This window comes from Scylla paramamosain, chromosome 4 (genome assembly GCF_035594125.1).
Source record: "Scylla paramamosain isolate STU-SP2022 chromosome 4, ASM3559412v1, whole genome shotgun sequence".
NCBI lineage: Eukaryota > Metazoa > Arthropoda > Malacostraca > Decapoda > Portunidae > Scylla > Scylla paramamosain.
In genome coordinates, this window is record NC_087154.1 from 5,312,501 (window position 1) to 5,322,815 (window position 10,315).

The 10,315-nt window shown below is 40.6% G+C and overlaps 2 protein-coding genes across 2 annotated transcripts in view; both read left to right on the top strand.

The window, feature by feature from the left end:
* Positions 1 to 1,624, top strand: part of LOC135099381 (compound eye opsin BCRH2-like) — a 1,819-nt gene extending 195 nt beyond the window's left edge. Inside the window, exons 1-2 of the mRNA XM_064001717.1 lie at positions 1 to 965; positions 1,151 to 1,624. The exon at positions 1 to 965 is cut by the window's left edge and continues 195 nt beyond it. Coding sequence (XP_063857787.1) covers positions 48 to 965; positions 1,151 to 1,363 — 1,131 coding nt within the window. The 5' untranslated portion in view covers positions 1 to 47 and the 3' untranslated portion in view covers positions 1,364 to 1,624. The remainder of the gene's footprint in view (positions 966 to 1,150) is intronic.
* An 8,069-nt stretch (positions 1,625 to 9,693) lies between these two features.
* On the top strand, positions 9,694 to 9,996 carry LOC135097624 (uncharacterized). The gene has a single exon (XM_063999580.1). The coding sequence runs from the start codon at positions 9,694 to 9,696 to the stop codon at positions 9,994 to 9,996; it is 303 nt and encodes a 100-aa protein (XP_063855650.1).
* The last annotated feature ends 319 nt before the right edge of the window (positions 9,997 to 10,315 follow it).

Here is a 10,315-nt window from a genome sequence, read left to right on the forward strand (position 1 = left end):
CTCCACTCACCCGTTAAGAGTCTCCCAAGCGTCACTACAAGTCTACCATGATTCACGGACCTGCCAACGTGTCTGGGGCTCTGCCCTACAGGGACAGTGGAGTAGAATTTGGTTACCCTGAGGGGTACTCCCTCATGGACTTAGTTCCTGACGACGTAAAGCCCTTGATCCATCCCCACTGGAGCAAATTCCCTCCAGTCAACCCCATGTGGCACTACCTGCTGGCCGTCATGTTCATCATCCTGGGCATTCTCTCCTTCTTCGGTAACGGCATGGTCATGTATCTGTTCTCGTGCAAGAAGAATCTCCGCTCGCCCGCCAACATGTTCGTGGTCAACTTGGCTTTCAGCGACTTCATGATGATGGCATCACAGTTTCCCATGTACGTAATGAACTGCTTCGGTGGCGGCTACTGGACCCTTGGGTCCCTTGCCTGCCAGATACACGCCTTCACGGGGGCAATCTTTGGACTTACCTCCCTCATGACACTGGCAGCCATCGGCTACGATCGCTACTGCGTCATCGTGAAGGCTTTCGACGGCGGTCATATCAGTTCCGGTAAGGCGTTCGTAATAATTTTGCTTTGCTGGGGATACGCCACCGCCGTCTCCATCTGGCCCTTCTTCGGCTGGAACGCCTACATCCCTGAGGGCATCCTCACTTCCTGTAGCTTCGACTACATCAGCCGAGACTGGGGAACCAGGTCCTTTGGCATCTTCCTGTTCGTCATGTGCTACTGCATCCCTCTCCTCGTCATCATCTTCGTCTACTCCCAGATCGTGGGCGCCATCCGTGCCCACGAGAGGGCGCTGCGCGAACAAGCCAAGAAAATGAACGTGGAGAACCTTCGTTCCAATGCCGACCAGAATAAGCAGAGTGCCGAGGTGCGCATCGCCAAGGTGGCCGTTGGCAACGTGTTCCTGTGGCTGCTCACCTGGACTCCGTACGCTGCCGTAGTCATGCTGGTGAGCTCCTGCCGTTGTCTCTGGTACCGCAGTAATGCTGACACATATGGGCAAGTAGAGGCTTGAAGCATTAAGGGGACTGGGGTTCCTGTTTGTAGTATGGCAGCAATGAATAAGTTTTTAGGATTAGAGGGACGCCTTTAGCTCTTAACACTTGGTAACGCTTACTTTCTCTATCGACACAGGGTTTGTTTGGCGACCAGGACAAGCTGACGCCTCTCGTGTCCGCCCTGCCGGGACTCATGGCCAAGACAGCCTCCGTGTACAACCCCATCATGTTCGCCATTTCGCATCCCAAGTTCCGCCTGGCACTGATGGAGGTGTGGCCCTGGTTCTGCGTTCACGAGAAAAAGGACGACGACTCTAAGTCCACGAAGACCGAGTCTGAAGGCAAGTAAGAGGAGGAACGATCGTAGCCAGCAACTGTTGGTAAGACAGTGATTAGTCTTGAGGCGCCGCGAGTTGGGCGTCATCAAGAATATTCCTGGACCACAACAATCGAAGACGACGAGTGTAATACGATTTTTGCTGTACAGTTCTAGGTTGCAGCTGCTATGAGCAACGCACAGTATGTTATAATCTATCCTGTTTTCTTCCCTCCCTGATCTTGTGGTGTCGAACGACTCTTTAACGACTATTAATAATAATGAGCAACTTTACGCAGTTTATTAGTCTATCCTTATCATTAAATCTACGCTCATCAAGAAGCCAACAAATATGGCTAAATATGAACACGTACCTCGCACTTCCTTTACTCTTGTTGCAATTAACAACACTATCAGCTGCATTACCGCAAAAAACCTCTCCCACCAACACACACACACACACACACACACACACACACACACACACACACACACACACACACACACCACCATTATTGACTGGTCATCACTGCCACTAAAACGTCTAATTTCCGTAGTATAAACCGAAAATTTCATTAAATATTCCTAAACACTCACCAGATTCTGTATCATGTCACATTATGTTAAGGAACAGAATAACATTATTAAAGACATCCTGTCATTGGAATCTATTGACATACTTGACTAGCATAAAAATACAAAGAATGTGTGTGTGTGTGTGTGAGAGAGAGAGAGAGAGAGAGAGAGAGAGAGAGAGAGAGAGAGAGAGAGAGAGAGAGAGAGAGAGAGAGAGAGAGAGAGAGAGAGAGCAGTGGGGACAAGGACATCCATCACACATACATTAAGTATTCTAGTAACTCTGAGCACAGGGAAATGAAATACGTGGTGTGTATAGCGAGACTGGAGGCGCTGCTTTGGAGGACAGATAGAAGACCTCGCTCGCAACACACACACACACACACACACACACACACAGACTGCTCTTCAAGCGTTGTCAAGATCTAATATTTTCTTCTCTATATTTGCGTCTCAGTAAGCAGATGAACAAATCAATTCAAGAAAACTCATCTAAGGTGTTCAGTTCTCTAAAAGATGACCAAGCAAAACATTCGAGGCAATGTATTTTTAAAACAGAGCCACCAGAGCAGTTAAAACAACTGATAAACTACACTGTAATTCCCACAGACTAAGAGGATCCACAAGCCCCGCCCCTTGCCTCTTCCCTTCTGGCGGGACAGTTGATTGGTGACTGACTGACTGTCTTCAGCCTCTCTCTCATTGCCGCAATGTTGCATCTCTAACTATCTTCTACCGCTATTTTCATGCTAAATGCTCTTCTGATCTTGCTAACTGCATGGCTCCCCTCCTCCCGCGGCCTCGCTGCATAAGACTTTCTTCTTTCTCTCACCCCTATTCTGTCCACCTCTCTAATGAAAGAGTTAACCAGTATTCTCAATCATTCATCCCTTTCTCTGGTAAACTCTGGAACTCCCTGCCTGCTTCCTATGACTTCCTACAACTTGAATTCCTTCAAGAAGGAGGTTTCAAGATACTTATCCTTGAATTTTTGACTACCGCTTTGGACCCTTTTCTGGGACTCGTATCTCAGTGAGTTTTTTTTTTTTTTATTGGACTTTTGTTGCCCTTGGCCAGTGTCCCCCCTACATAAAAAAAAAAAAAAAAGAAGAAATGTGTTCTTGCCACTTTCCTTGCGAGTTAACCTTGCCCTCAGCTGAGTTTCAAACAAGTTATGTATACCTACACTCATCCATATGACGCTCGACTCGCCGCTCCTGCCCAGTGTCGCTTTTCTACAAATACATGGATGAGTTTATGTATGCTATGTTTCTTTATTTCTATGATATTTCTATAAAGTTTTTATTCTGATATTATTAACATTTTCTTCTAGATTTTTTTTTAGAAATTAGCTTAAAGCAGGACTGAATGAAAGAAAGATTGAAAATACTTCAAATATAAGAGTTCGGAGGAAATGGCAAGATATTTATGTACGAATGTGTCAATCAGTGACAATGAACGTGGATTACTTTGATTGTCTTTGAACACAAGGCTGAGGAAAACACACCCACGTTTTTAATGTCGTGGTGTGCCCGTGTTTTATTCATAAGTATAATATTGCTTATTGTTCTTTAATCCAAATAAAATCAGAGACGTGACTCAGGATCATGTTTTCATTAGGAATTCGACAATATTAATGGAAAATATACTTAATGTCAAATTACTTTTTCTTTCATTAATGTTTCTTGTCATGGGATAAATTAATCACCAAAAGCTATAGTCCTTGGGTTATATGGTTGATGCTAGCAAGACCTTTTGTGAATACTGAGTGAAAGCAAAGATCAACACTGGCAGCAAGTTATGTAGTGTGTATCTGTTAGTTATCTTCTTATGTTGCATATGAGAACCAATGTCACTCCGAAATCTCCCTTAATAATAAATACCATTATCTTTCCTCAGACTAAATAGATAAAATATCACATTTGGAATGGAGAACAATAACGTAATCAAGTTCGTATTTTTTTTTTCTACAAACAAAAAAGTGACGGGATATGTGGTGATGATAAACCATTTTTCCATCCTGCATTTTCTCACCACTAAATGTCAACACCAATATCGGATCGTCTTCCAAAACACAATCATGGCATTCAGATCTTTATCTAACAATGCTAAAGATAAAAGAAAAGATATGGAAACAAGAAGATACAGTAACCAAAATCTAAAACTAGAATCCAGAACAAGATCTCTAATTATCTTAAGATTGATACTTAGAGGACGACAGTAATAAACGAAGATAGAATACTCTGAAAACCAGTAAGTATTAAAACGTGAACAAACGCTTTAAACGTTAGAGAATAAGTCGATTCCATGCTATCATTAATAAAAGGCAAGGTTTGGCAATGCTTCCGTAATAAATGAGATAAAAAAAAATTTGTTACCACTATGCATACTTAAGATAACATATCAGGAGGACGGGATCATCTTCTCTTAGCATGACGACTTAGCCCATATTTGGAAACGTGCAAGGGCTTCACTGAATTTTCCACTGGCAGTATACAATCCTTAACAAACTACCACCGAAATCATGAAAGTATCCTTATAAAATTCTAACAAACTTACATAGCTACCTGCTAAACACAGTAAAGATACGACGCTGAAACACTGAGAACACGAACAATGAACATTAAGTCAGTACTCAACCAAAGGCACCTGGCTGAAGAACACTCACTCGCCTCCTGAAACACAGCAAAATAGTCAGTCACGTAAGCACCTAATTTCTACTCATCTCCCGCTTATCTGATTAGTAAAGCGTCAAGTAGTGTCTCTGATTAGAACACTGGGGCAGCTACAGAAGTTATATTAATTTCAAGAGGTAACATCTCCAACCAGCATCTCTGTTCCTTCCTCCCGCTCCACTCATTCTGTGCAATTCCCAGTTCCTTAATGGATGCAGAAGCCAAGAAACATTTACATCTATTTGTTTTCTACATATATAGTGTTTACAGAGAGAGAGAGAGAGAGAGAGAGAGAGAGAGAGAGAGAGAGAGAGAGAGAGAGAGAGAGAGAGAGAGAGAGAGAGAGAGAGAGAGAGAGAGAGAGAATAAGAACACACATCGAGAAAATATAAAAACTTAAATTACAGAGAGTAAGGAAAAAAATTAAACTCGCGACCTTAAAAAAAAAAGAAGAAAAGGAAAAGAAAAGAATGCTCTCACTCAAAAAAAAAAGAGGGAAAAAAGAAAAAAAAAATTAAGACTACGTACAATGTTTAAGCAGTCTACTACATCATTACGAAGAGAAGGATCAACCTCTGACGTAAAACACCTTACTTCTCTACTTCCCTCCACTGCCTTCCTTTATCCCCTCCTAACCACAAAAAAAAAAAAAAAAAAGTTAAACGAAGAGAATTTGAAGAAAGAAGCCCTAGGGGAAGAGTTTATCGAGAACGGCCTGCATATCTTGAACCTGTGGACACTTCCCTCGCGAAGACTAAAAGAAATCTTCCTTCCCTCCCTTTCCTCCCTCCTTCCATCCTTCTCTCTACATAACTGTAGGAAATGAAAATATGACGTAGCTTGTGACGTGAAGACTTGAGACTTGCTGACGTATGTGTGTGTGTGTGTGTGTGTAAGAAGGTTGGTAGCACTCGTATGGCTTCGTACTCATATCTCGCGCTCCTACCCTTTTCTACGTCATAAATTGTGTTTTTCTCTGGTGCAGTGTGAGCTAGGCCGGCTTAGTGCGCCTTAAGGCTTCTTAGTGGCTTAAGTGTGTTGGGAGACGCTCATAGCCACAAAAGGACAATCACCCAATGTGTTCAGCTTTCTCTTTCTTTACTCCTCTCCCCTTCTTACGCAAACAGACCCAAGGATGACTGGTACTTTTTTTTTTAAGTCCTTTTGTTGTCTCTTCTTTTCTCTAAGTGGCTTATCGGTCTGGCGAGAGCATAAATACTTGGGGTATTAAGGGCGGCGTACCGTCTCCCTTATTTTTTTTTTTATGATGTGTGTTTATTTTTCTGGGCAATGAGGCGTCAAGGTGGGCTGGATTTTGACAGCTGCTTCTTAGCGGCCCCTTCCTTTCTTCCTACTTTTTGTTACCCTTGGCCATTACTTCTCTTACATAAGAAAAAAAAAAAGAGAAATGAATAGGAAGGTGGTCCGGCCAGGAACTTTTTTCTAATATTGTATTTCAGTAATTTATTTTCTTATATATATATATATATATATATATATATATATATATATATATATATATATATATATATATATATATATATATATATATATATATATATATACTCTTCCTCCCCACTTTTTGTAACTTCCCCTGTTTTTCTGTAAGTATATTGAAATAAACTGCACCGAACAGTCAGTCATGAGTAGCGGGGCTATGCACAGTTTGTATTCACGCTCTACGAAATTATACTCAAGAAAAAAAAAAAAAAAAACATGTTCTTCCAATACTCCTCAATGCTTTTATTTAAGGTGGAAGAGAGCAGGAACTACCCGGGGGACGAATGAGTGCCTCGTGCAAAGCTGCCACCACAACGCAAGGCTAGCCAGCAAATAACGGCGACTGCAAGATGGTTGTGTTACATGTAAGGCACCTCGGTGTTCCAAGCATGGCCTCAGCGGTACAAGCTGAAGCCATGTCGGTACATAGTCATTTGAGAGAAGTGTGACTTTCCACTAAGGTGGTGGTGATAGTAGTAGCAGTAGTAGTAGTAGTAGTAGCAGTAGCAGTAGTAGTAATAGCAGCAGCAGTAGTAGCAGTAGTAGTAGCAGCAGTATTAATAATACATATGGTACAATTTATTTGATAATTTATCCATCTATCTGTCTATCTATATCTATATATCTATGTATCAATCTGCCTACTTACGTATTTACTTATCATTATTTATTTATTCATTCATTTATTATGTAAATCACAACTTTGAAAAAACAAAGCACAAAACTCATGCAATAAATATAAAACTTAGGAAATCATTTTTGAGTTTCAGAATCACAATCAACCAAGTCAAAACATAAGTACATACATGAGACGCCCTGTAACACGAACACCAACACCAATAAACACTACAGAAAAACACAAGACTCGCACCAACACGATTAAACAACCCCCAAGAAAGCTCCTCTTTAATTGTACACGTAAAATTACAATAACTTCCTCAGAACCATAAGTATTCCACAAAAGGAAGGGGCGACGTGGGAAGCTATCTACCCGACACGCGGCCCGATGTATGGGTGCCTGGGGAGTAGTGAGGAGGGCGAATGGCGGTCACCTGCACGCCTCCCTTGCCCCTCTTCTCGTTCCTCGTACCCGTGGCTCTGAACACCTGCGCCACTTTCTCCATCTATTACGTGTGCTTACCAATGTGGAGTTCCGTGTGTGTGTGTGTGTGTGTGTGTGTGTGTGTGTGTGTGTGTGTGTGTGTGTGTGTGTGTGTGTTTCGTATAAAGAGTTTGTATTTTTTTTTTTTTGTTTGGGGAGTTTCTGATATTTTTTTTCTCTTTTTCCTTTCTTTCCTTTTTCCTTTGAAGGGTTTGTGGTGTTTGGACAATAACGCAAGTTTTTCCGTGTGTGGAATGCATGGGTCTTTATTATCATGTTTTCTCCCGATTCATAAAACCTGCAATTATTAGTTAGAAAGGAATAAATGAAGATATAACTACAGTGAAGTAACGAATTATATAATCCTAAACAGTCTTCTAACGGTTTCCGGAATGGAATAAAACTTGTATGGTGGTGCGGTGAGGGTTAAGAGAAAGAGTCGAGGATAAACTCATGAAGAGTGACAGGGTTTGAAGAGTTGTTAAGCCTCAGTACCTGTATTAAGGAATATTCTGGAATGGGAAAGCATTATACACGTAGGAATTGGTGAAAACTCAGTGTGCCTCTGTGATCGGCCCCGACGTGACGCAAGGATTGCTGAGTGAAATTGTCAGACTAATGTGCTGCTGCTGCTCCTGCCGCCCTGTCACCTCCTGAGACCCAATAATGCGTAGGGAGAGTCTGATGAGGTGAACCATTGACTTCATATTGCATGGCCTTTACTGCGTTAACACTGTCCAGTTTCAAGAGTGAATACTTGACTCAAATGAACCCCTACACATTGATGTATGCTATCTATGTTGATATAACAGTAAATATCTTGTATGTGAATATTTTTGTATACTGTTTCGTTTCTTTGGGGAATATTTGACTAGATCACTGGCGTGTGAACTCAGTCATTCCAGGTCCGGTAATGCTAAAAGAAGCATTTTTAACATAAACTTCATAACAAGTCGGTCTGATGCGTAAATATTCTCCTATTAATCCAAATTCAGGGTGAATGGCAAAACTGCTGCACTGTAACACTAGGTAACGTCTGCAAGTTATGGTGACGCTAAAAAAAAAAAAAAAAAAAAAAAAAAAAAAAAAAAAAAAAAAAAAAAAAAAAATATATATATATATATATATATATATATATATATATATATATATATATATATATATATATATATATATATATATATATATATATATATATATATATAAAGTCCCTCCACGAAATATTAAGAAGGAATAATAAAGTAAGCGTAAGTATAAATGATTGCGTAAGAAATAATATTTCTAATACTAAGCGACATTTCAAAAGAGTACAACAGTTTAAAATGGCCAGATCTCACAAGAATTTAGTAAGAAGACATACAAGTGTTCGCTGACAAGGTATTAGAGGGAAGACTTACAATAACACACTTATTTTCATACACTGAGTTACTCGTTAAGACTCACTAAGGCCACAGAGTCGGATTTTCATGATTGTTTTCCCCTGAATACTCTAGAGTCCTTGTTAAACTATCATTAGCATTACATGAACATCATTGAAAACCCACAATACAGTCCACTAGAACTTTTTAACAGTTGTCGAGATAAGACGCGGAAAAGCTTGGGAATATTTTCTAAGGTCCCTCGAGTGCCATAGACGCCTCATTACTAAGAAGCTCTAGGTGGTCATGACAGAAATTATATGTTTTACTTTTCGGCAACGATGAAAGCACAAGAAGAGAGAGAGAGAGAGAGAGAGAGAGAGAGAGAGAGAGAGAGAGAGAGAGAGAGAGAGAGAGAGAGAGAGAGAGAGAGAGAGAGAGAATCACATCTAAAACTCGAATTCTAAAAAACATCCGTGGGAGACAAGAGCGAAGTGTGCCAAGGGAAGGTCTGGTATTTTTCAGCGTATTTTGGTGGGACGTAGAAAAATTTAAGTTCCGAGAAAATATTGAGTAACGCTGAGTTCGTTGTGGCGAAAGTTGTTTTTCTGGCAAATGTGGTTAATTAATTCAATCATGGGGCTCCGGCGAAAACGAGGACCTCCTAAAAAGACTGCATTCAGGGAGGACTCGTCTATTCCTGCATATCAATCTACTCTTCATAACTAAGCCTTTGCAATATGACTTTTTGTTTCATTTCTTACCTTATGAATAACACTAAACTAAAAGCATAAACTACAAACACTACATCATAATTAAGAGTAGATTCAGGAAAGACTCGTTTATTTCTGCATATCAGTCTACACTTCGTAACTAATAAGGCCCATATTCTGAAGCGCTTTGCTCTCTCACCACGACTATTTTCAAAGGCCGTAGAGATGATTAACCGGGTTTTCAAGACTGTTTCTCCTGCTATTAATATAGAAATGTTGTTAATCTGTCATTACAGCAATAAAAACACCCCTAAAATGCCGCTTAACATAGGCACAAACACTAGATCATAATTACGAACAGATATAATACACTCTTTTTGTCAAGTGAAGTACAAATTAACATGCTTGTCAGTCACAGGATAATTCAATAACACTGGGAATGTCTATTATACACTGGAACCACCTACAACCACTGGAACCACCTACAACCACTGGAACCACCTACAGCCACTGGAATCACCTACAACCACTGGAACCACCTACAGCCACTGGAACCACCTACAACCACTGGAACCACCTACAACCACTGGAACCACCTACAACCACTGGAACCACCTACAACCACTGGAACCACCTACAACCACTGGAACCACCTACAGCCACTGGAACCACCTACAACCACTGGAACCACCTACAGCCACTGGAACCACCTACACCCACTGGAACCATCCACAACCACTGAAATTTCTGGAATCAAATGACTCTCTCAACAATCAAGTTAAAGTTCACTATTCCAGGATGTTTAAGAATTAGCATCCTTGTACAGACAAATTTAGGCTCACTATTCCAAGGTTTTTAGGAATGAAGATATTAGGAATCATTGCAATCAAATTTAGGTCCAGTATTCCAGGATGTTCACAGATGAGATTTAAGGATATAATATACAATATCTTCGTAACTATTATCTTGTTTCCTTCATCCTTTTCATTGGTGAACTCAGGATTTATCTGCCTGATTCTGTTTTCCATCTTCCCTGGACTTGAATTACTTTAAGAGAAAAG